The sequence below is a fragment of the Hemitrygon akajei genome, unplaced genomic scaffold (assembly GCF_048418815.1).
Source record: "Hemitrygon akajei unplaced genomic scaffold, sHemAka1.3 Scf000065, whole genome shotgun sequence".
NCBI classification, from domain to species: Eukaryota; Metazoa; Chordata; class Chondrichthyes; order Myliobatiformes; family Dasyatidae; genus Hemitrygon; species Hemitrygon akajei.
This window is the reverse complement of record NW_027331951.1, coordinates 3324799-3351584: the sequence shown is the minus strand read 5'-3', so window position 1 is coordinate 3351584 and position 26786 is coordinate 3324799. Positions and strand designations below refer to the sequence as shown.

The 26786-nt window shown below is 47.8% G+C and overlaps 1 protein-coding gene across 1 annotated transcript; it reads left to right on the top strand.

Moving 5' to 3' along the window:
• The first annotated feature begins 1249 nt into the window (after positions 1–1249).
• Positions 1250–25417, top strand: LOC140721951 (uncharacterized). Its single transcript, XM_073036776.1, has 9 exons — positions 1250–1291; positions 1479–1608; positions 3303–3371; positions 7345–7464; positions 10858–10974; positions 11735–11833; positions 22091–22233; positions 22746–22810; positions 24918–25417. The coding sequence occupies exons 1-9, from the start codon at positions 1250–1252 to the stop codon at positions 25105–25107; spliced, it is 975 nt and encodes a 324-aa protein (XP_072892877.1). The 3' UTR covers positions 25108–25417.
• The last annotated feature ends 1369 nt before the right edge of the window (positions 25418–26786 follow it).

The following is a 26786-nucleotide window of genomic DNA, read 5'->3' as shown; positions in this document are numbered from 1 at the left end:
AAGTGAGTTCTCATTTACCACATCATCTGGCCGCTCATTCTACACTCTCACTGCTGTCTGTCTGAGAAGCTCCCGCCCCCTAATGTTCCCTTTGAACTTTTCCTCCTTCAATAGTAATAATAGTAATAGGTATCTGTTAGTCACCTGAGACCATGGATTTGCGCCTTGGAAGGTTTCCAGGGTGCAGGCCTGGGCAGGGTTGTATGGGAGACCGGCAGTTGCCCAAACTGCAAGCCTTCCCCTCTCCACGCCACCAATGTTATCCAAGGGTAGGGCACTAGGACTCAAGCAGCTTGGCTCCGGTGTCTTCGCAGAGCAATGTGTTGTTCAATGACTTGCTCAAGGACACAACACTCTGCCTCAGCTGAGGCTAGTACCAGTGACCTTCAGATCACTAGACCGATGCCTTATCTACAAGGCCACGCGGCAACACCTTCACCCTTAACGCAAACCCTCTGATTTTTTTTCTCCTCTAGCCTCAGTGTAGAAAGCCTGCTTGCATTCACTCTGTCTATACCCAACATAATTGTATATACCTCTATCAAAACTCCCTTCATTCTTCTACGCTCCACGCAGAAAAGTCCGAACCTATTCCACCTTTCTCTGTGACTCAGTTTCTCAAGTCCCGGCAACATCCTTGTAAACCTTCTCTGCACTCTCTCAACCTTATTAATATCCTTCCTGTAATTCGCTGACCACAACTGCACACAATACTCCAAATTCGGCCTCACCAATGCCTTATACAACCTCACCATAACATTCCAACTCTTATAGTCAATTCTATGATTTATAAAGGACAGTATACCAAATGCTCTCTTTACTACCCTATCTACCTTCGACACCACCTTTAGGGAATTTTGTATTTGTATTCCCATATCCCTCTGGTCGACTGCTCTCTTCAGTACCCTATCATTTACCTTGAATGTTCTAACAGGTTTTCCCATCCAAATTGCAATACCTCACACTTGTCTGTATTAAACTCCATCTGCCATTTCCCAATCCATTTCCCCAATTAGTCGAAATCCATCTACAAGCTTTCAAAATCTTCCTCACTGTCCACTACACCTGCAATCTTTGTATCATGAGCAATTATTCTGATCCAGTTTGCCACATTAACGTCCAGATAATTGATATGGACGACAAAGAACAATGGACCCAGCACTCATCCCTGTGGCACACCACTAGTCACAGGCCTCCACTCAGAGAAGCAATCATCCACTACCACTCTCTGGCTTCTCCCATAGCGCCAATGTCGAATCCAGTTTATTACTTTACCATGTATACCGAGCAGGTGAATGTTCCTAACTGACCTCCCACGCGGGTCCTTGTCAAAGGCCTTACTGAAGTGCTTCTCCGTGGGCCACACTCTCTGAATCCCTGTCCACGACACCTCCTCCACCCCCTGCTCTGGCTTCCTCGCTTTATCAGCTGCTCAGCTCGTGTTTATTGGTGTCGGTCTGACTTCCTTGTCATAACAGGCTTCCTCTGACAACGGTTGCTTCTCCTTCCTGAGCTCAGAGACGCAGAGGATCCTCGACAGAATGGACGACAGCGAGACTTACATGAATATGAAACCCATAAAAACTGGCTCACGGGCTCCTTCCCGAGGTGAGTGGGGCAGAAAGACGGAGGGGAGTGCGTTTCAATCTGACTCTGACTCCGAAAGCGTGTGATGGGCAGTGTAGATGGAAACTTCCTTTGCGTTTGACTCCGGGTGTCTGTGATGGCATAGTGGGGAGTTAGCTTCACTCCATGTCTGAGCCCAGGATTGTGAGATGCTGCACTAGGAGATTCACTCTGTGTCTGACCCCGGGAGTGTGTGATGGGTCGGTGTGGAGGAAGATTCACTCTGTGCCTGACCCCGGGAGTGTGTGATGGGTCGGTGTGGAGGGAGATTCAGTCTGTATCTGACCGGCGGATGTGTGATGGGGCGGTGAGGAGCGAGGTTCCCTCCGTGTCTGATCCCGAGTGTGAGCACTTGGTCGATGATGAGGGACCCTCAGCCAATTTCTGAACCTCACTGTTTTGCTGAACCTCAGCTGAAATTGCTCTATCGTACGCGGAGCCTAAAGCCAAGGCACTGTCTGTGCGCCAGGTCTGTAGAGATGGAGGTCAGTTTAATCATTGTTGCATTGACTGTGGTCATGTAACGTCTCCATTCCTGTCGTGAGACTTCAGGGCAAACTACAGCTGACCCTCATGATTCGCTGTTTGAGAATACGCGGAAGGAGCGCGCAGGACAGGCGACTAGGTAGGAGCATTGTGAAGGGGCGGGGGCATCAGTGACCATGGTGCACTTCGGGAAGGGTGGCGTGGAGCGGCCGGCATAGGAGGGCAGTATAGATGCAACGTTGTGGAGTGGGGTGCAGAGACAGTGGTGTGGCAAGATTGAATGTTGTAGCAGTGTCGTGGTCGCCGCGGTGGGGTGGAAGGGTGACTGAGGAGGGGAGCGCTGAGAGGGCGAAAGGAGAGAGCGCTGTGGGATGGCAGGTGACGAAGGAGCGCCGTGGGTAGGGTGGTGTTTAGAGAGGGCAATGAGAGATGCGGTGATGAGGAAGCACTCTAACATATGTTTTAATCCCCTCTTACCCCTTCGCTCTGGTCTCCCACCTCTCACTCTGCACAAACCTTATCTCTTCTCCCTTCTCTACCTCTCACGCTCAATATTCTGTTTCTCCTCTCTTCTCCTATCTATCCCTCTTGCCCACCTCATCCACCCTGCCCTCTATTGTATTCACTCTGTCCCTTGTCCCTCCTTTCCCCCTGTCCTTTCCCTCTCACCATTATCCCCATACTGTTCTCTCTCTCATTACTCACTTTCTTAATCCTCTCCCCTCTGTCACCGTCCCCCGGTCTCCCACTCCGGCTCTCCCTTCTGTACTCTTTCCCCCACCCTCTAGCTACTTTTTTCTCTTCCACCCTCTCTCCACCATATCTCTCTAACCTTCACTTTCTACTCACTCACCCCTCCGTCTCGCCTCTCAATCCTACTCTCCGCGCTGACTACCTCACTCCTTTCACCTCACTTTATCTCTCCTCGTTCTCTTTCACACATTCTCTTCTATTTTCGCGCCCATCTCCCTTCTTCGATCACCGCTCTCTCAACCACTCCATCCATCCATGTCACTCTCTGTCGTTGTACTCCCTGTCTTTCTTCCCTCTCTTGCCTCTCTCCTTTCATACATCTCGCTTTCCCCCACACTCTCTCCCCAACTCTCTGTACTCTCTTCGATTCCCTCTGCACCTCACTGTCCCCGATTCTCTACCGCGCTCTCTCATCCTTGTCTAACTCTCTCTCGCAGACCATCTGACCTCCACCAACACAGAGCTGAACATTCGGAAAGTCGAACGTCTCACCAATACACAAGCAGGTCAGAGATGCAGCAACAACGTCATTCTGGAGGGCTCACATTTCATACTCCCAAATTCCCAAGTGTGCAATGCATTTGTCTCCACCCATCCCCTGGCATCTCGTTCCACAGACTGACCACCATATGGGTAACAAACTGTTGTCAATCGGCTCACCGGTTGAATTTTATCTTTCCCTTTCTACTTGTACTAGTGCGCTCTGGTCCTCGATTGTCCAAGTCTAGGAGAAATAATTGCTCCCATTCACTCCGTGTGTGATCCTCGTGGCTTTAGATACCACTGAAAGGTCATCCCTGCGCCACAAGGAATAAAATCACAATCAACCCAACCTCTTTCCCTAACTCAGTCCCTGGAATCCTGGCAACGTCGTCGTAAATCTCTCGTCCCCCCCCCCCCCCCCCCCCGCTGAAACGCCGTTGTAAATCTCCCCGCGCACTCATTTCCAGTTCGATTGCATATTTCCGGGAACAGGACTATCGAGACTGAATATCCAACTCCAAGTGCGGCCTCACCGACGTCCTGTACAACTGCAACATGGCCACCTGACGCCTGTACTCAGGGACGTTCTGATGAAAGCCTGCGTCCACACGCATTCTTCACCGCCTTGTCTACCTGAGACTTCACTTCACTTTCTGGGAAAAGTGTTCTGAATGAGCGCCCTTCAAACCGTAATTCATGCCCTTTCGTACTAGACTCCCCCACCATAAGAAACAACTTTGCCACATCCACCATGTCCATGCATTTCAACATTCGAAATGTTTCAATGAGATCCCCCCTCATTCTTCTAAATTCCAATGAGCACAGTCCAAGAGAGTTCAAACGTTCCTCCTATGTTGACCGTTTCATTCCCGGAATCAAACTGGTGAATCTTCTCTGAGCCTTCTTCAACGTCAGTCCATCATTTCGTGAATAAGGAGCACAAAACTGCACACAGTACTCCAAGGGAGCTCTCACCAGTGACTTACAGAGTCTCAACATCACATCCCTGTTCCTGTACTCTATTCCTCTAGAAATGAATGTCAACATTGCATTCGCCTTCTTCACCACCGACTCAACCTGGAGGTGAAGCTGAAGGGTATCCTCCACGAGGACTCCCAAGTCCCGTTTCATCTCAGAACTTTGAATTCTCTCCCCACTAAAATAATAGGCTCTCCCGATTTATTCCTTCTCCCAAAGTGCATGGACATACATTTTCCAACATTGTATTTCATTTGCCACTTCTTTGCCCATTCTCCCAATCTATCCAAGTCTCTCTGCAGACTCTCTGTTTCCTGCAAATTAGCCAACGCTCTATCCACTATTTCCGTAATTCCACGGGCTCTTACCTTGTTTAGCAGCCTCATGTGAGGCACCTTGTCAAAGGCCTTCTGAAAATCCAAATACACAACATCTACTGCATCACCCTTGTCTAGTCTACTTGGAATTCAGTTACTGTGAAATTTGAGAAAGAGAAGCCAAAATCCGATGTGTCTGTATTTCAGTGGAGTAAAGGAAATTACAGTGGCATGAGAGAGGAACTGGCCGAAGTTGACTGGGAAGGGACACCAACGGGAAGGACAGCAGAGCAGCAGTGGCTGGAGTTTATGCGAGAAGTGAGGAAGGTGCACGACAGATTATATTCCAAAAAAGAAGAAATTTTCGAATGGAAAAAAGATACTCCGTAACCTCGTGACTGACAAGAGAAGTCAAAGCCAAACTAAAAGCAAAGCAGGGGGCATACAAGGAGGCAAAAATTAGAGGGAAGACAGAGGATTGGGAAGTTTTTTAAATCTTACAAAAATAAACTAAGGTAATTAAGAGGGAAAAGATGAACTGTGAATGGAAGCTAGCAAATAATAATTCAAAGAGGATACTAAAAGTTTTTCAAGTATACAAAGAGTAAAAGACAGGTGACAGTAGATATAGGACCGATAGAAAATAATGCTGGAGAAATTGCAATGGGGGATGAGGAGAAGGCGGTGGAACTGAACGAGTATTTTGCATCCGTCTTCACTGAGGTAGACATCAGCAATATACCGGGCACTCAATAGTGTCAGGGAAGAGAAATATGCGCAGTCACAAAAACGACAGAGAAAGTACTCAGGAAGCTGAATAGTTTAAGGGTAGATACATCTCCTGGACCAGACGGAATGCACCCCCGTATTCTGAAGGAAGTAGCTGTAGAGATTACGGAGGCATTAGCAATGATCTTTCAAAAGTCGATAGAGTCTGGCCTGGTTCCGGATGACTGGAAGATTGAAAATGTCACTCCGCTATTTGAGACTGGGGCAAGGAAGCAAAAAGGAAATCACAGACCTGTTAGCTTGAAGTCGGTTCTTGAGAAGTTGTTGGAGTCGATTGTCAAGGACATGGTTACGGAGTACCTAGAGGCATATGACAAGATAGGCAGAACTCAGCATGGTTCCTTAACAGAAAATCCTGCCTGACAAACCTAGTGCAATTTTTTTTGAGGAAATTACAAGTAGGCTAGACAAGGGAGGTGCAGTGGATGTTGTGTATTTGGATTTTCTGAAGGCCTTTGACAAGGTACCACACATGAGGCTGCTGAACAAGATAAGAACCCATGGAATTACGGAAAAGTTACATACTTGGATAGAGCGTTGGCTGTTCGGCAGGAAACAGAGAGTGGGAATAAAGGGATCCCATTCTGGTTGGCTGCAGGTTACCAGTGGTGTTCCACACGGGTTCCTTGCTGGGGCCGATTCATTCAACGATTTGGATGATAAAATAGATGGCTTTGTGGCTAAATTTGCAGATGATACAAATCTAGGTGGGGGGGCGGTGATACTGAGGAAACAGCGAGTCTGCAGAGAGACTTGGATAGATTGGGAGAATAGGCAAAGAAGTGGCAAATGAATTACAATGTCGTGAAAGTGTACGATCATGCACTTTGGAGAAGAAATTAATAAATAACTATTATTTATATAGGGAAGAGAATTCAAATTTCTGAGATGCAACGGGACTTGGGAGTCTTCGTGCAGGACACCCTTTAGGTTAACCTCCAGGTTGACTCGGTGGTGAAGAAGGCGAATACAATGTTGGCATTCATTTCTATAGGAATAAAGTATAGGAGCAGGAAAGTGATGTGGAGGCTCTATGAGACACGAGTAAGACCTCACTTGGAGTACTGTGTGCAGTTTTGGGCTCCTGATTTAAGAAAGGAAGTGCTGACAATGTAGTGGTTTCAGAGAATTTTCAGGAGAATGGTTCTGGGAATGTGAATGTTAGCATATGTGGAATGTTTGACGGCTCTTGGACTGTAGTCCTTGGAATTTAGAAGAATGAGGGGGGACCTCATAGAAAGATTTAGAATTTTGAAAGGCATGGGCAGAGTAGATCTGGCAAAGTTGTTTCCTATGGTGGGGGAGTCTAGTACGAGAGGACGACTTGAGGATTGAAGGGCGCCCATTCAGAACAGAGATGCGAAGATTTTATTTTAGCCAGAGGGTGGTGAATATGTGGATTTTTTTGCCACGGGCGGCGCAGTGGAGGCCATGTCATCGGGTGTATTTAAAGTAGAGATTGATAGGTATCTGAGTAGTCAGGGCATCAAAGGTTATGATGAGAAGGCGAGGGATGGGACTCAAGGGGAGATTGGATCAGCTCATGATGAAATTGTGGAGCAGACCCGACGGGTCGAATGTCCGACTTCAGCTCCTTTGTCTTATGGTCTTTTCCCCCTCTTTCACCATTGCTTATCGCTACTTCTGTCCCTCTCGCACCCTCTGCCACATTTTTCTCCCCTCGCTCTACCCCTCTCTCCCTGTCTAGTTCGATAACACTCTCGCATTTCTTACTGCCACTTCACTCATTACCTCGGTCCCTCCTCTCCATCTCTATTGCCTGTCTTATTTCGCTCTTCGTTCTGTCTCGCCATTCATATTTTCTCCCTCTCTCACTCCACCTCCCCATTTTCTACCTGTCCCTGGCCCTTCTATTTGTCTCTCTCTCACATTCTCTTGCTTTCTCTCCCAGATGGACTGGACCCCACCTACTGTCAGTTGAACCTTCGCCACAATGGACTTCTTATCGCTAAGGATGAAGATCCTCCTATTGCGTCGGGACCAGGAGAAGTGCCCGTGATTGCGCAGGCAGGTCAGAGTTCACATTGATGACGCCATTCTGAAGGGGTCGCGTGCTATACGCACAAGTGTACAAGTGATAATGCATCTGCAGCGACCATTTCCTCTGGCAGTACGTTCCATAGACGGAGCACCGTCTGATTAAAAAAAAATATCACTCTGGTCCGCAGTTAAATCTCTTTCTGCTGTCACCTCAGAACTGTGCGCTCTGATCCTCGATTCTCCGAGTCTATAGAAAATGACTCTGAGCATTCAACTTGTTTTGTCCCACGTGGTTTTATAAACCTCTGTAAGGTCACACATGAACTCCAAGGAATAAAATCTTAACCTCCCTGACTTATCTCCATAACTCCGTCCCTCGATTCTCGGCAATATCCCCGTAAAGCTCCCTCGCAATCTTTGCTGCTCAGTGGCATTTCACCTAGAGCAGGTGGACGAAAACTGAATACCAAGGTCGGCCTACCTTACGTCCTGTACAACTGCAAAGTGACCTCTCGACTCCTGTACTCAGTGCCTTGATTGATAAAGATGCAATCTTTACTGCCCTATCTATACTTGACCTCAATTTCTGGGAACCGTTTTCCCGTATCCCTGAGTACATCTATTCCTTAACAATTTCCAGGGTTCATCTTCTTCTGTGAATGGCCGTCCGGGAGGCTGGCAGTCTCCAAGACCCCTCATATCTGACACCGAACACGGAAAACTGGCCTCACGCACATACGTCCTACCTCGCCTCGTCCCTTTTGCCGCCTCGGCCCGTTGAGCCAGAGCCCTGTCCCTTTGCTGCCTCTCACTCCTGTGCCCGGTAGAAATGGCGGTCTTCTTTTTAAACCTTTCGCCCTCTGCGGGCTGACGTCGCGCGCCTGCGCAGTATCGCCTCTCTTTCTTCTGAGTTGTGAAAATCTCACTGGCTCCGAAAATTCAGCAGTTCACTCGCAACCTTCTTGCTCCGAATACCGTGTCTGCTGCTCTGCCCTCGTTAACCTTCCTGGCTCCTCAGTTAGCTTGGCCTGTTCTTGTGGAACCTCGCTCATCTTTTCTGAACACGATGCAGCTCGGCTTTGAGGGAAACTACTCTGTCCATGACCGGAGGGAAGTGAGGAGAATCGTGGACAGAGCTCAGCATATCAAGGTTTTCAGCCTCATCTCTACGGACTCTCTCTGCATTCCGGCAGCGTCGCTATAGCAGACAGCCAAATAAAGATCCCCACACATCCTGGATAAGTCTCCTTCCCTCCGCCCCATCAGCCCCTATCATTGCAAGATACGAAAGCACATTTCACCAGGATCAAAGACAGTGTCTGCCCCGCTGTTATTGGACATTTGGATAGTCCACTATTCCGATAAGATGGACTGTTGTCCTCAAAGTTTACCTCGCGGTCGCCCATGCGCCTTAATGTCTGCCTAAACCGCACTTTATCTGTGACTGTGACACTTTACACTGCATTCTGTTACTGTTTTACCCTGTTCTACTCCAGCGCAGTGATCTGTATCTATGGCATTCCACAGGGACTCTCCTGCCTGTGATGTATCGGTCGGGGTGGTGAGGAGGGAGAACATTGGGAGTGACGGTGAGGAGGGGGGCACAGTATAAAACTTTAACCGCCCTCTCCTCTTTCTAACCTCCCTCGCTTTCGTCCTTTCCCTTTTCTCCCCTCCCTCCCCCTCCCTCACCCCATCTCCTCTCTCTCTCTCTCTCTCTCTCTCTCTCTCTCTCTCTCTCTCTCTCTCTCTCTCTCTCTCTCTCTCTCTCTCTCTCTCTCTCTCTCCCCCTCTCTCCCTTCCTCTATCACCCTGTCCCTCTACCCTCTAGCAAACTCTTTCCCTCACTGTCTCCCACTGTCCCCTTGTCTTCGTCCTCTCTGCTCACTGCCCGAACCCTACCCGTTCTTGCCACCTCTGTCTTTTCTTAAAATTGCCGCTCCTCCCCCCTCCCCGTTTTCCCCTCTTCCCCGTACACCTCTATGTCCTTGTTCCGGGCGCTCTCTCCCCTCGATCTTTCCTCTCTCTCTCAAAAACTCTTCTCTCTCTTCCCCAATCCTCTACCACTGTTCTCCACACTTTCTCCCTTCTCAATCACACTCTGATTCGCTGTTTCTCATCTTTCACTCCCCTCTCACTGTTCCGACTTTCTGCACTCTCCCCCAGCACGCTCTCCGCTCCCCCTCTGTCTCTCACTCTCTCCCCTCTCTCACCTCCTTCTGCTTCCGCATTGCTCTTGCATCTTCCAGCCCATTGCCCCATTGCTCTCTCCCCGTCCCTGTCTATCGCGTTCACAATCTCTCCTCCTCTCTGCTCTCTCTCCCCCAAAACCATTTATCTCGCTGTCTCTCATCCCCTCTCCCCCTCGCTTACCCCATCTCTCTCTTCTGCTGTCTGTTCTCTCTCTCCGCGGCTCTCTCCCTCATTCTCTAACCCTGTCTCATTCTCTCCCTGATCTGCCTGTCCGACTCTTTCCGCCAGATTGTCTGAAGTCCATCTACTCAAAGCTGAACTTTTGGAGAAAGGATCCCCTCATCGGTGAGGATGAGGGTCCTCCCATTGCCACGGGACCAGGAGGGATGCCAACTACTGCACAAACAGGTCAGAGTTCACAGCAGTGACGCCGTTCTGGAATCATCAGGTGTAATTCGCCAAAGATTTTTAAATTTCAAATTCATCTCCTCGACCACTTCTCTGGGATATCTTTCCACCTGCTGTCTGTGATATACATAAACTTGTGCAAGGTACCCTAAATGTTCAGTTGCAGGCGAAGAAAGTGAAAGAAATATTGACATTGATTTTGAGAGGCATGGAATATAAAATGAGGGATGTGATATTGATGCAGTAAAAGGCACTCGTGAGACCAAACTTAGAATTGTTTTGGGCTCCTTATATATACTAACATTAGAGGGGGTTCAGAGAAGATTCACAAGAATGATCCCGGGAATGCGAGAGTTGTTGTATGAGGGACATCTGGCAGCTCTTGGGCTGTATTCCCTGGGTTCAGGAGAATGAGGGGGGAATCTCATAGATACTTTCCGGATGTTGAAAGACCTGAAAATATTAAATATGGAAATGTTATTTCCCATGGTAAGGGATTCTTGAATAAGAGGGCACGTCTTCAGGATTGAAGGACGTCCTTTTAGAACTGAGATGCGGATAAATTACTTCAGTCAAAGGGTGGTAAATCTGTGGATTTATTTTACCCCGAACAGCTGTCGAAGGCAAGCCATTGGGTGCATTTAAGGAAGGATAGATAGGCCGTTGATTAGCCAGCGTTTCAAAGAGTATGAACAGAAGACAGGGGAGTGGGGATGAGAGGAAGAATTGGATCAGCGCATACTTGAATGGCGGAGAAGTCTCGATGGCCCGAATGGCCTTCTATTATATCTTATGGTCTTATGGTCGTATGCTCTCTCCCCAGCTGCGCATGAACAGGAGTCGAAAGTGAAGATCGGAAATAGACCGTACCGTCTGATCTGCCTACTCCGCCTAGTTACGTCCGCCCTCATCGTGATTGTGTTCGGACTCTCGATCCACGGTGAGTGGAACGGACTCCCGGTGGAGTTAGACCGTAAATAAAGAGAGTGGAATAATTGGTTATTGTAAAACACCACAGTGACACCGACACGCCGCTTACCGTAACACCGATTAAAACTGATCACCATAACATGGACACACCCCTAGCCGTGATAAAAACACGGCCTTTACCGTAACACAATCAAGACTCGTCCTGACACCGACACGCCATACATCATAACATCATCAATCCTGTTACCGTAGTATGGTCGCGACCTTCAACGAGACACAAATACACTCCTGACCGCGACATGGACACGACCATTGCCTTGAAACAGACATATCACTCTCTATGCGACCAGCACACCCCACACCATGACACTGATACTACACCCACCGTGACAGCACTAGGCCCCTCACACTGACATTTCCCTCGCCTTGTCATCGAGATACACTTCATTTTGACACGGTCACCTCTCGACGGAGCAAAGAATCACCGACACGTCACTTACAAAAACTCGAACATACCTCGCACGACACTGACGTAGACCCCTATGGTAACAACTACAAAACCTTCACCGGGACATTGATATACCCCTCAGTGTGACACAGACACGCTCCTCAAAGTGGCGCCGACGCCTCTCAATGTGCCACAAGAACATCCTTCACTGTGACACCCTTCACCGTGACACTGACACAACACTCTCTGTGACCCGTTCGGTAGCGTGACGCTGACTCACGTGTCACTGTAAACGCTAAACATCCTTCACCGTCTCTCTCAGTGTCACAGATTCGTCACCAGTTCACTGAGATGGAAACGAAATACAGATTTGTCAACGAAACCAAGGCTCAAATCTGTGAATTGTTGACCAGCAGAAGAGGTGAGACATCATCCCCCTCTTTCACCCGCTCCTCATCACAGGGCAGGCATGGAGAGAGGAAGTGTCACTCTGTGCTTGACATCGGGAGTGTGTGAAGAGATGGTATGGAGGGTGATTCACTCTGTGTTTGACCCGGTGCGTGTGTGATGGGGCTGCGTGGAGGAACTTTCACTCTATCACTGACTCCAGGAGAGTGTGAAAGGACGTTGTGGAGATGGATTCACTCTGTCTCTGACAGCGGGATTTTGAGACGTAATATTACAGCTTCACTCTATGTCTCATTCCAGGAGTGTCTGATGGGGCAGTATGAATCCGGCTTCACTCTGTGTCTGACAGTGGGATTGTGTGATGGGACAGTGCCCAGAGAGATTCAATTCATGTCTGACCCCTGAAGTGTTTTATTCACCGTGGAGAGACAGTTTCACTCTGAATCCGGGAGTGTGTTACGGGACGGTGCAGCGGGGGCTTCACTCTCTGTCTGATCAAGAGTGTGTGTTGGGATCGTGGGGAGACAAGCTGTATATGTCTGAATACGGAAGTGAGTGATGATAGGTTGCAGAGGGGTATTCACTTTGTGTTTGAATCGGGGAGTCTGTTCTAGGATCGTGGAGAGACAGCTTCAGTCTTTGTCTGATTCGGGGAGTGAGCAAAGGAAGATTCACGCTGTGCCTGACGCCGGAAGTGTGTGATGGGTCAGTTCATTGGGACGCTCATTCCATGGGACACCACATTGTTTGATTGGATATTGTGGCGGAACTACGATTTGTGTGAGAACACACGTGGGTATGATGGGACGGTTCAGAGACAGCTTCACTCTGTGACTCGCCAGGAAGTGTGTGATGGGATATAAGGATAGAGATTCACATTGAGTTAAACGCGGGAATGTGCGCTGGGACCGTGTGGCGTGGAGGGAACGTCCCTCTGTGTCTGACGCTTTGCTCTGTGGTGTGTTGAGAAGCTGTAGAGGGACAATCACTTTCCGTCTGAGACAGCGGGAGAGTTTAAAGAGTTAGCGGTTTAACGGAGCGGGCGACGGATTAGTGGGAGACAGAGTACTAAGGCTTTGGCTCGAGAAGCTTTGGCGAGCAGAGACTGAGTAAGAGCTTGCACCAAGTGAGGTAAGGCTGGGTAAGCTCTATTAATTAATCTAATTAGCTCAGGAGTAGGTAATGGAGGCAGCGGTTAGGACAATCGAGTTCTCCGTTTGCAGGATCTGGGAAGTCAGGGCGAGCACAATTGTCCCTGATGACTACACCTGCAAAAGGTGCATCCAGCTGCAGCTCCTGACAAGCCGGGTAAGGAGCTGGTGCAGGATGAACTTCGGATCATTTGGGAGGCAGAGGCAGAAATAGACAGGAGTTACAGGGCTAAAGTCACCCCTAAGTGTCAGGAGACAAATAGCTGGTTGACTGTCAGAAGAGGGAAGGGGGATAGACAGGAAGAGCAGGGCACCCCTGTGGCCGCTCCCATCAACACTAAGTATACCGTTTTGGATATTTTTGGTGGGGACGACCTACCAGGGATACGTTCTAATGGTCACGTCTCTGGCTCCGAGACTGGACCCTGAGCTCAGAAGGGAAGGAGGGAAAAAAGGAGAGCAGTAGCGATAGGAGTTTCAATAGTTAGAGGGGCAGAGAAGAGGTTCTGTGGGAGAAATCAAGCATCTCGGATTGTCTGTTGCCTCTCTTGTGCCAGGGTCCGGGATACCTCGGATCGAGTTCTCAGTATTCTCCAGAGGGAGGGTGAACAGCTAGATGTCGTTTTCCATGTAGGGAAAACTAATGTAGGTAGAAAGAAGGGTGAGGTCCTGCAAACAGTGTTTAGGGAGTTAGGTGCAAAGTTGAAGGACAGGACCGGCAGAGATGCAGTCGCGGGATTGCTACCCGTGGCACGTGCTAGACAGGCAACAAATAGGAAGATTATGCAGATAAACCCCTGGCTAAGGAGTTGGTGCAGGAGGAAGGGCTTCAAGTTTCTGGACAATTGGGCCTTGGTCCAGTGAAGGTGGACCGGTTCCTTGCGGGAACGGAGAAATGGAAGTCCTTTAAAGGTGAAATTTTCAGTGTACAGAATCTTTATGTTTCTTTTAGGTTGAAAGGAAATTTTAAAAGTGTGAGAGCGCCATGGTTTTCAAGGGATACTGGAAACGTGGTTCGGAAAAAGAGAGAGATCTGCAATAAATATAGGCAGCGTGGAATAAATGAGGTGCTCCAGAAATATAAAGAATGTAAACAGAATCTTAAGAAAGAAATTAGAGAAGCTAAAAGAAAGTATGAGATTGTTTTGGCAAGTAAAGTGAAAATAAATCCAAAGGGTTTATACAGTTATATTAATAGCAAAAGTATAGTGAGGGATAAAATTGGTCACTCATAGAATCAGAGTGGAAAGCTATCTGGAGCCAAAAGAGATGGGAGAGATTTTGAACAATTTCTTTTCAAAGGTATTCACTAAGGAGAAGGATACTTAATTGTGTAAGGTAAGGAAAACAAGTACGGTAGTTATGGAAACTACAATGATTAAAGAAGAGGGAGTACTAAAGCTTTTAAAGAATATAAAACTGGATAATTCTCCGGGTCCTTATAGGATATTCCCGAGGACCTCGAGGGAAGTAGGGATAGAAATAACAGGGGGTCTGACAGAAATATTTCAAATGTCATTAGAAAAGGGGATGGTCCCGGAGGATTGGCGTATTGCTCATGTGGTTCCATTGTTTGAGAAGTTTTAGAAGAGTAAACCTAGCAATTATCGGCTAGTAAGATTGACGTCATTGGTTGGTAAATCAATGGAAAGTATTCTTAGAGATAGTATATATAATTATCTGGATAGACGGCGTCTGATTAGGAACAGTCAATATGGATTTGTGCGTGGAAGGTCATGTTTGTCAAATCTTATTGATTTTTTAAGAGGTTGCTAGGAATGTTGACGAGGGTAAAACAATGGATGTTTTCTATGTGGACTTAAGTAAGGCCTTTGACAAGGTTCCACTGGGAAGGATCATTCGTTAGGTATTAATATTGATGTAATAAATGGATTCAACCGTGGCTAGATGGGAGATGCCAGAGAGTAGTGGTGGATAACAGTTTGTCAGTTTGGAAGCCGGTGACTATTGGTGTGCCTCAGGGATCTGTACTGGATCAAGTGTTGTTTGTAATATACATTAATGATCTGGATGATGGGGTGGTAAATTGGATTAGTAAGTATGCAGAAGATACTATGATAGGTGGCATTGTGGATAATGGTAGTTTTTCAAAGTTTGCAGAGAGATTTAGGGCAGTTAGAAGAGTGGGCTGAAAGATGGCAGATAGAGTTTAATGCTGATAAGTGTGAGGTGCTAAATTTTGGTAGGAATAATCCAAATAGAACATATATGGTAAATGGTTAGGCATTGAGGAATACAGTAGAACAGAGTGATCTAGGAATAATAGTGCATAGTTCCCTGAAGGTGGAATCTCATGTGGATAGGGTGGTGAAGAAAGCTTTTGATATGCTGGCCCTTATAAATCAGAGCATTGACTATAGGAGTTGGCTTGTGATTTTAAATTTGTACACGGCATTCGTAAGGCCGAATTTGGAGTATTGTATACAGTTCTGGTCAACGAATTATAGGAAAGATGTCAACAATATAGAGAGAGTACAGAGGATATTTACTGGACTGTTAAATAGGTTTCAGCACCTAAATTACAGAGAAAGGTTGAACAAGTTAGGGCTTTATCCTTTGGAGCGTAGAATGTTGAGGGGGGGACTTGATAGAGGTATTTAAAGTTATGAGGGGGATAGATAGAGTTGACGTGAATAGGCTTTTTTTCCATTGAGAGTAGGGGAGATTCAACCAAGAGGACATGAGTTGGGAATTAATGGGCAAAAGTTTAGGGGCAACACGAGGTTGAACCTCTTTACTTAGAGAGTGGTAGCTGTGTGGAACGAGCTTCCAGTAGAAGTGGGAGAAGCAGGTTCGGTATTGTCATTTAAAGTAAAAATGGATAGGTATATGGACTGGAAAGAAATGGGGGGTAATGGGCTGAGTGGAGGTCGGTGGGACTAGGTGAGAGTAGGCGTTCGGCAAGGACTAGAAGCGCCGAGATGACATTTTCTTTGTTGTAATTGTTGTATGTTTATATGGTTACATGGGAATGTTTGCCTGTGCTGCTCCGGTGGTTTTAAACTATGTTTTCAGGGGGAGGGGATACCGAGTGTTAGAGCATATAGTGAGGTGGAGGAGGATAAACACATGCGAGAACTGCAAGTACAGTGCATGGAGTAAAGCCAGATCTAACACATAAAGAGGATTTGAGGAGAAGGAAACAGAATAAAGGGTGTAAATGTAGAAGGGCTAAAGTGTCTGCGCTTAATGCAATAAGCAGCAGGAACAAAGTTGATGAATTGACAGCTTGCATAGAATTATGATATAGTGGCATTTATATAGACATGGTTGGAACCAGGGCAGGAATGAATTCTCAATATTACTGGATTTCAGTGTCTTAAAAGGGATAGATATGGGGGAAAGGGGTAGGAGGGGTCGCATTACCCGTCAGAGAAACTATTACAGCAACAGAAAGGGTGGCTAATGCAGCAGGATCCTCTTTTGAGTCAGAATGTGTGTAAGTCAGGAACAGGAATGGAACAGTTACTCTATTGGGAATATTCCCTGGCAGCAGCAGAGATGCCACAGAACAGTTAGGGTTACAGATTTTGGAAAGGTGCAAAAATAGCAGCGTTGTTATCATGGGTAACTTTAACTTCCCTAACATTGATTGTTATATGTGTCCAGGACGGATTCCTGTCACAGTATATTGACAGGCCCACTCAGGGGAATGCCATACTGGATGTAGTATTAGGTAACGAACCGGCTCCGGTCACAGATCTCTCAGTGGGTGACAGTGATCACCGCTCCCTGGCCTTTAGCATTATCATGGAAAAGGATAGAATCAGAGAGGACGGGATTTTTCTTTTAATTCGGGAAGGGCAAGTTATGAGGCTAGAAGTCTAGAACTTGTGGGTGTGAATTGGGATGATGTTTTTGCAGGGAAATGTACTATGGACATATGGTCGATGTTTATGGATGTCTTGCAGGATGTTAGGGTTAAATGTGTCCCGGTGAGGTAGATAAAGATTCGTAGGGTGAAGGAACCATGGGTGACAAGTGAGGTGGAAAATCAAGTCAGGTTGAAGTAGGCAGCATACAGGAGGTTTGGAAAGCAAGGATCAGATGAGGCTATTGACGGATATAGGGTGACAATAAAGGAACTTACGAAGGTGCTCAGGAGAGCACGAAGGGGGCATGAGAACGTCATGGAGAGCAGGAAAACAGCAAGGCATTCTTCAATTATGTGAAGAACAGAAGGATGAAAGGAGTGAATGTAGGACGGATTAGGGATAAAGGTGGTCTGTAGGCTGTCGAAGTAATCGGGGTCGTCACTGAGTACTTCTCTTCGGTATTCACCAATGAGAGGGGTCTTGATGACGGTGAGGACAATATGAGTGACGATGATGTTCTGGAACATGTTGAAGAGGAGGTTTTGGAGTTGTTTAAATACATCAGGACGGATAGGTCACCAGGGCCTGACGGAATATTCCCCCCCAGGCTGCTCATCTAAGTGAGGGAAGAAATTGCTGAGCCTCTGGCTAGGATCTTTATGTCCTCGTTGTCCACGGGAATGGTACCTGTGGATTGGATGGAGGCGAATGTTGTCCCTTTGTTCAAAAAAGTGAGTAGGGATAGTCCGAGTAATTATCGACCAGTAAGCATTACGTCTGTGGTCGAAAAGCTGTTGGTGAAGATTCTTAGAGATAGGATCTATGGGCATTTAGGGAATCATGGTCTGATCTGGGACAGTCTGAATGACTTTATGAAGGGCAGATGGTGTCTAACAAACCTGTAAGGGTTCTTTGAAAAGGAGAGATGAGGATAGGACAGTGGATGTGATCGACACGGGTTTTAGTAAGGCATTTAATGAGGCTCCACACGGTAGGCTTATTCAGAATGCCAGAAGGCATGGGATCCAGGGAGGTTTTGCAAAGTAGATTCAGAATTGGCTTGCCTGAAGAAAGCAGAGGGTCGTGGTGTAGGGGGTACATTCGGATTGGTGGGTTGTGACTCGTGGTGTCCCATAAGGATCGGTTCTGTGTCCCCCACTTTTCGTGATTATTAACGACCTGGATGTGGATGTAGAAGGGTGGGATGGCAAGTTTGCAGACGACACCAAGTTTAATGATGTTATGGATAGTGTATATCATTGTCGAAGATTGCAGAGAAACATTGATAGGATGCAGGAATGGGCTGAGAAGTGGCAGATGGAGTTCAACCTGGAGAAGTGTGAGGTGGTAAACGTTGGATGGACAAACTCCAAGGCAGAGTATAAACTAACTTGCAGTACACTTGGTAGAGTGGCGGAGCACAGGGATCTTGGGATACAGGTCCACAGATCCCTGAAAGTTGCCTCACAGTTAGATAGGGTAGTTAAGAAAGCTTATGGGGTGTTAGATTTCATAAATCGAGGGATAGAGTTCAAGAGTCTCGAGGTAATGATGCAGCTCTATAAAACTCTAGTTAGGAGTACTGTGTCCAGTTCTGGTCGCCTCACTATAGGAAGGAGGTGGAAGCATTGGAAAGGGTACAGAGGAGATTTACCAGGATGCTGCCTGGTTTAGAGAGTATGGATTATGATCAGAGATTAAGGGAGCTAGGGCTTTACTCTTTTGAGAGAAGGAGGATCAGAGGAGACATGATAGAGGTGTATAAGATAATAAGCGGAATAGATAGAGTGGCCAGCCAGCGCCTCTTATCCAGGGCACCACTGCTCAATACATGGCATTAAGGTAAGGGGTGGGAATTTTAAAGGGGATATTAGAGGAAGGTTCTTTGCTCAAAGAGCGGTTGGTGCGTGGAATTCACTGCCTGAGTCTGTAGTGGAGGCAGATACACTGATGTAATTTAAGAGACTACTAGATAGGTATATGGAGGAATTTAATGTGGGGTCATATATGGGAGTTAGGGTTTAATGGTCAGCACAACATTATGGGCAAAGAGCCTATACTGTGCTGTCCTATTCTGTTGTGATTGGTAAGTGGGTGTCTTTCAAAGCAGAAATTTTGAGAGTGCAATGTTCGTATGTTCCTGTCAGGGTTAAAGGCAACATGAATAAGAATAAGGAACCTTGGTTTTCGAGGGATATTGCAAATCTGAAGAAGAAGAAGAGAGCCATCTATGACAGGACAAGGCAACAAGGAGCAAATAAGGTGCTTGAGGAGTATAAAAACTGCAACAAAATACTTGTGACAGAAATCAGGAGGGCTAAAAGAAGACATGAGGGTGCTTTGGCAGTCAAACTGAAGGATATTACATTTAACTACTTGGGGTAAAAGAGGCACGACTGCGCAAGCGCATCAGAGAGCGGAAGTTTTAAAAAGGGAAGCAATCTTCAACATTTTTTTCGATTCACAGTGAGTAGGCAGCGGGGTAAGTTGCTGTTTTTCGGGAGAAAATCAGATTTTTTTTAACTACTTCGGTGAAAAGAGGCACGACTGCGCAGGCGCGTGAACCCAGAGCGCGGAAGTCTTAAAAAGAACACCGCCATATCCAGCGGGCAGCGTCGGAGCAGACAACAGAGTGGGAGGGTGCAGAGTGACGGGGCTCAACGGGCTTAGGCGGAAACGGGAAGAGGCTTCTTGCGATCGTTGAGTCTTACAGTAAAGTGGTAAGTTACAGGTTTATTTATTTAGTAATAACAGTAGCAGTAGAGGTATGGATCTAGGATTAGTGTCATGCTTGGAGTGCCAAATGTGGGGAACCTGGGAGATTCCTAGCCTCCGCAAGGTTTATGTCTGCACCAGATGCATTGAGGAGATGCACCTTAAGGACCGTGTTTGGGATCTGGAGCTGCAACTTGATGACCTTCAGCTAATTAGGGAAAGTGAGGAAGTGATTGATAATACCTATAGAGAGATAGTGGACAACACCTCTGTGACAACCCCCCTCAGAAATCGGTATATCGTTTCGATACTGTTGCAGAGTTTGACCTGACAGAGAAAGACCAACGCGAACGGGACTCCGTCACTCTGCCCAGTGCCGTGATAAGGAGAGCAAGTAGAAATATATTAGTTGTATAGGATTCCATAGTGAGCGGGACAGTCCAGAGAATCTGCGAGCCGGACCAGAATACCCGGATGGTGTGTTGCCCACCTGATGCCAGGTTACTGGATCTCTCAGATCGGGTCCAGAGTATTCAGAGGAGAGAAGGCGAGCAGCCAGGAGTCTTGGTTCATGTTGGTACCAATGACCTAAACAGAAAAAGAGATGTGGTCCTGAATGAAGATTACTGGGAACTAGGAAGAAAAGCAGGACCTCCAGAGTAATAATCTCAGGATGACAGCCTAATGAAAGTAAGAATAGCAGAATTAAGCAGATAATAGTGGGGGGTTTAATATGAAATTTGATTGGGAGAGTCAGGAAGGTACTGGATCTCAGGAGAGGGATTTTGTAAAATGCTTACGGGATGGCTTTTTGGAGCAGCTTGTCCACCAGGGGATCGGCCGTTTTGGATTGTCTGCTGTGCAATGAACCTGCGGCAATTAGGAAGCTAGAGGTAATGGAACCCCTTAGAAATAGAGATCATAATATGATTGAGTGAAGTTTCAAATTTGTGCAGGAGAAGCTGGCATCAGGTTTATCGATATTTCAGTGGAACAAAGGACATTACAGAGGTATGAGAGAAGAACTGGCCCAAGGTGTTTGTGGAGATAGAGGGACGGCAGAGCAGAAATAGATGAAATTCTTACAAGGAAAAAAAGGAATGTTGAAAGGGTTGGACAGAGGTAGATGTGGAAAGGCTGTTTCCGTTGGTGGTTGAGGCCAAGACAAGAGGCCACCGTCTTAGAAATAGAGGGTACCTAACTAAAACATAGTTGAGGAGAATTTCTTTTAGCCAGAGGGTCGTGGATTTGTGGAATTCGTTGCCACATACAGCTGTGGATGCCCAATCATTTAAGCTGTTAAAGGAGGAGATTGATAGGTATCTAATTAATCCGTGTATCAAGTGATATGGGGAAAAAAGCCGGAAAATCTAACTAGACGGGAGAGTGGTTTAGCTCATGGTGGAGTGGCAGAGCACACTCAGTGGGCCGAATGGCCTATTTCTGCTCCTTTGTCCTGGGATCTTGTGATTCCATCATCTAAATCATTGCTATACAGCATAAACAGAAGCGGTGACAACACCGACTCCTGGGGAACACCACCAGTCAATGGCTGCCGACCAGAAAAGGATCCTATTATTCCCACTCACACCCCTCAACGTGATACCGACACGCTGCTCACTGTGGCACCAAAACACGATTCACCGTGACGCCGACACCCCTTTCACCATCTCTCTCAGTGTTACCAATCCGTCAGCGTCTGATCGCCTCAAATCAAAAAGTACCAGAGTCTTTTGGAAAAAATATCAGGATATGGACAGGACCCAGCACCAACGTCAACTGCAACTCCACGAGCTGAACTCAACCCTTAAAACCGGGAAATCCGAGATTCCCGACTGGATCCAAGGATCTGTCTCAGGAATGTTTCGGCCATCAACACCAACTTCTCTATCCTTATAAGCAAATTGTTTGTCTTCGAAAGCAAGCTCTCTATCCTTGAAAACAAATTGTTTTTCCTGGAAAACATCCTCTCCGTCCTGAGCTCTGATCTCTCTGATCAGCATCAAACGGAAACTGATCTCCGAGGCATATTCAATGACCTCGAAATGAAGTGCAAAGATCTCAGCCAAACCAAGACTGAAATCTGCCAACTGCAGACTAGCAGAAAGGGTAAGGTAATATCACAAATTTCCCCGCACCTAATCAGAAGGCAGAGAGGGACGGGAGGCTGTAGTCTCTGGCTGCTCACGGGGAAGTGCGATGAGACGTGCGGCGAGAGCGACACCTAGTGTCTGAACCCGACAGTGCGTAATTGCGGCACCACAGGGGGAGCTTCACTTTGCGTTCACAGGACGAGCGAAGAAGCTCAAATCCCCAAAATTAGTTGCATTACAGTGTGGAGGGAGCTTCACGCTGTGTCTGACCCCGGGAGTGTGTGATGGGATAGTGTGGAGGGAGATTCACTCTGTGTGTGACTCCGGGAGTGTGTGATGGGATGGTGTGGAGGGAGCTTCACGCTGTGTCTGACCCCGGGAGTGTGTGATGCGAAGGTGTGGAAAGTTCCTCTTTCTGAATCTGACACTCAGCGGATGTAATGGACGATTCACTGTTCTTGTTCCTGATTTCCAGAGCAAACTTGTTCCCAGGACTGGATCAGAAATGAAGACCTGTGTTATTTCATTTCCTCGTTTGAAAGTTCTTACGAGCGGGCGAAGCAACTCTGTTCTATCGCTGATTCAAAGCTTCTTGAAATAAATTCAAACGAGGAAGAGGTATGTGTCAGATGGACAGATAATATATCCAGATCAGATCGAATCTTCCTCCACACCTTCCCAACACACACACTCGGGATTCGACACAGAGTTAATCTCCCTCCCCACGGTCCCATCACACACTCCCGGGGTCAGACTCAGATTGAATCTGCTTCCACACCGTCCCATCACACACACCCGGGGTCAGACACAGAGTGAATCTCCCTCCACACCGTCCCATCACACACTCCCGGGGTCAGACACTGAGTGAATCTCCCTCCCCACGTTCCCATCACACACTCCCGGGGTCAGTCACTGAGTGAAGGTCCCTCCACACCGTCCCATCACACACTCCCGGGGTCAGACACAGAGTGAAGGTCCCTCCACACCGTCCCATCACACACTCCCGGGGTCAGACAGGGAGTGAAGTTCCCTCCACACCGTCCCATCAAAATTTCCCGGTGAGACACAGAGTGACGCTCCTTACATTGTGATCGATTTCAATCATTAATGATTGCAAATTAATTTCACAGAATTTTGTTAACAACCGTGTCCTCGGCCAAGACAGTTCATACTGGATTGGAACATGCAAAGCGGGGTGAGATTTGGGGTCTTGCCTGATTTTCTAAAGAGATTGGGCAGTGGGATTAATTTTGGGGACAGACACATGTCTGTGGGGGAGGCGGGTTAAGGGGAGCCTTTGGCTGCTGCCTCAATTCAGTGGTGAGAGGTGGGTCACTGCGGATATTTTGGGGACCGAAACGGGTCTATGTGGAGAGAGTAAGACAGTAGGAGTACTCTGTGGCCTGGTATCTGCGTAGGAAGAGACTGGGCAGTGCGATTAATTTGTTGCCCGGCGCAGTCTGTGTGAAGAATATGGAAAGGGGGTGTATTTCGGGGACTGTGGTCTGCAGGTCAGTGGGGAGAATATGCGTCGGTGGGAGTATTTGGGGAGGGACACAGTGGACAGGGAGTGGGATACTGCAATTAATTTTGGACTGACACGTGTCTGTGGGGTGAGATTAGGCAATACGTTTAGTTTGTGACCGACACGGGCCCTTGGTAGAGAGCGGACAGTTGTTTTAATTTGCGGACTGACATGGACCGTGGGAAGAGAGTGGGAAGTGAGAGTGTTTTGGTGATTGACACAGGTCTGTAGGGAGCAGGTTGGACAGTGGGATTATACTGGGGACAGGCACGGAGCTGATCGGTGAGAGTGGGAAGTGCAAGTATTTAGGAGACAGACAGGCGGCCTTGGGAGTTATGGAGAGGGTCAGTGGGAGTATTTCGGGGAATGCGACAGGGCTGTGGGGAGAGTGGCGCAGCTGGATAAGATTGGGTACTGACACGGTTCCGTGGGGAGAGGCTGCGGCTCTGGGAGTAATTGGAGGATTGACAGGGTCCTGAGGGGAGAATATGTGATCGTGGGGTTATTTTGGGTTATTTAGGGGTTATTTTGACACAGCTCTGTGGGTAGAGCGTTGGGCAATGTATTAATCGGGGACTGTCACAGGGCTGCGGAGAATGGGTCAGTGAGAGTACTTTGGAAACTTTCACAGGTATGTGGGGAGGGAGAGGGTCAGTGGGAGTATTTTGGGGACTGTCACCGGTCGCTGAGGAGAGATTGGTTTAGTGGGATATTTTGGGGACTGACACCGGTCGGTGAGGAGAGCTTGGGTCATTGGGAGTATTTTGGGGACTGACACCGGTCGGTGAGGAGAGATTGAGTCAGTGAGAGTATTTTGGGGACTGACACCGGTCGGTGAGGAGAGATAGTGTCAGTGGGTGTATTTCGGGGACTGACAGCAGTTGGTGAGGAGGGATTGAGTCAGTGGGAGTATTTTGGGGACCGACACCAGTCGGTGAGGAGAGATTGAGTCAGTGGGAGTATTTTGGGGACTGACACCGGTCGGTGAGGAGATTTTGAGTCAGTGGGAGTATTTTGGGGACTGACACCGGTCGGTGAGGAGAGATTGAGTCAGTGGGAGCATTTTGAGAATCGACACCGGTCGGTGAGGAGAGATTGAGTCAGTGAGAGTATTTTGTGAATCGACACCGGTCGGAGAGGAGAGATTGGGTCAGTGGGAGTATTTTGCGGACTGACACCGGTCGGTGAGGAGATTTTGAGTCAGTGGGAGTATTTTGGGGACTGACACCGGTCGGTGAGGAGAGATTGAGTCAGTGGGAGCATTTTGAGAATCGACACCGGTCGGTGAGGAGAGATTGAGTCAGTGAGAGTATTTTGTGAATCGACACCGGTCGGAGAGGAGAGATTGGGTCAGTGGGAGTATTTTGCGGACTGACACCGGTTGGTGAGGAGAGATTGAGTCAGTGGGAGTATTTTGGGGACTGACACCGGTCGGTGAGGAGAGATTGGGTCTGTGGGAGTATTTTGGGGACTGACACCGGTCGGTGAGGCGAGTTTGAGTCAGTGGGGTATTTTGGGGACTGACACAGATCGGTGAGGAGAGATTGGGAGTATTTTGGGGATTCACAGCTGTCGGTGAGGAGAGATTGAGTCAGGGGGAGTATTTTGGGGACTGACACCGGTCGGTGAGGAGAGATTGAGTCAGTGGGAGTATTTTGGGGACTGACACCGGTCGGTGAGGAGAGATTGAGTCAGGGGGAGTATTTTGGAGACTGTCACAGGACTGCCTGCTGGAGTTGTGTTGTCCCTTTTGAAACTCTTTACCCTTCCGTGACAGGAAAGTGGCCTCTAACGTCGTGTACAAGGTGAACGCTAGAAAGTTCGAATGCAGTGAATGTAAATCTAGTTGGCTTGTCAGTTGCAAAAATGATCAGCACCGTTTCATTTGTGAGAAGCCTGCACCTTTGTGCCCGGATATTCCTGAAAAGATCCGGGACCTCTGTCAAAAACCCGTGGAGCCGGCTTAAATCAAGTGGCATCATTCTCTTACCCCAATTCCAGCTCTCTCCCAGACTCTGACAAACCCATCCGCTCTGACCCTCGCCCCTACACTATTCTGCTCTCTCTACCTATGGCTCTCTTACTCGGCATCTCGCTCTGTCTTTACCCTCGTTCCTCCAAACTCGTTCTCTCTCATAACCCCTCCACTGCCGTCTCCCCCTATTTCATCCCCATTCTCCTTCCCCTCACTCTCAGGCCTCCCGCTCCCAGTATCAAAGGACTGTATAGGATGTTTACCGCCTGACTCGCTATCTGTGACTTATCCGCCCTGAGCTTTGTATCTTTGCATGATCAGTACATCGAAAGAATGCAAAATTAATGTAAGATGCAAAAAGAGATTAAATACGGCAAAAATGTGGTCGTGGTGCTCATAAATCCAAGAATATGATACCGGAGGGGCAGAAGGTCTTCCTGAATCGCTGAGATTTCAGGCTCCTGTGTCTCTTCCCGATGGTAGCAATGAGCAGGGAGCTTCTCCCCGGGGTGAGGGGCCTCAGTGATTGATGTCGCCTTTTCGAGGGTTCGCATCCTCGATGTTGGGGAGGGTTGTACCCGTGATGGAGCTGGTTGAGTCAACACCACTCTGCCGCCTTTGGCTACCTTGTGCATTGCAGCCCCCGTACCAGGCGGCGATGCAATAATTCCCAGCGATCATTTGTTGGTCTTCAATGAAAGACCAAACCTTCTCAAACGTCAAACGTTGTAATTCCTTCTGTAACGAGAGATCTATGGTGGTGATGGGAAGTGTAGAGTATGTTCTGGAATACACTGAAACTCAGACTCGAAATAAACAAAACGACAGCAAATGCATCTGAAGTTTATATCGCAACGAATAGTTCTCGAAGTGGATCTCCTACGGTTGAGCACTGAGTGCTCAGCACGGGGACGTCAACGACAGACTTTCCATGAAGCAATGTTGACGAGCGATAATTGTCAGTCTGAATCTTAAAGGGGAAGTGACATTTCATCAAACTCCAGGGAATGGACTTGCCGACACTTGGTTGCCTGGCGCTGTTCAGTCGGGGACATCACACCCTCTTCGTGTTTGCATGAATGTGTTGGTCCCACCAGGACAGATCCACTGAGATGCTGACACCCGGCAGCATAGGAACCTAAAATCTGACCATGAGATATAGGAGCAGAATTAGGCCATCGAGTCTGCTGCGCCATTTCATCATGTCTGATCCAGATCCCCCTCAGCCCCAATCTCCTGCCTTTACACCGTATTCCTTCATGGTCTGAGTAATCAACAATATGTCCACCTCTGGCTTCAATACAACCAATGCCGGCCTCCACAGCCACCTGTGTAGCACATTCCACAAATTTACCATACTCTGGCTGAATAAATTCCTCCCAATCTCCGTTCTAAACGGACGGACGTCCATTCCGATGTGGCTCCACTGGTCTTCGACTGTCCCATGACGGGAAACCTTCTCTCTACGTCTACTTTATCGAGACCTTTAAAAATTTCATCGGTTTCAACAACAGCAACCCGCCCCGCGCCCCCATCATTCTTCTGAGTTCCAGCCATCAAACTCTCCTGATCTGATAAGCGTTTCAATCCCGGAATCCATTCCGTGAACTTTCTTTCAACTCTTCCCAATGCAAGCACATCCGGCCGGATCAGATAAGCGACCCCGAACCG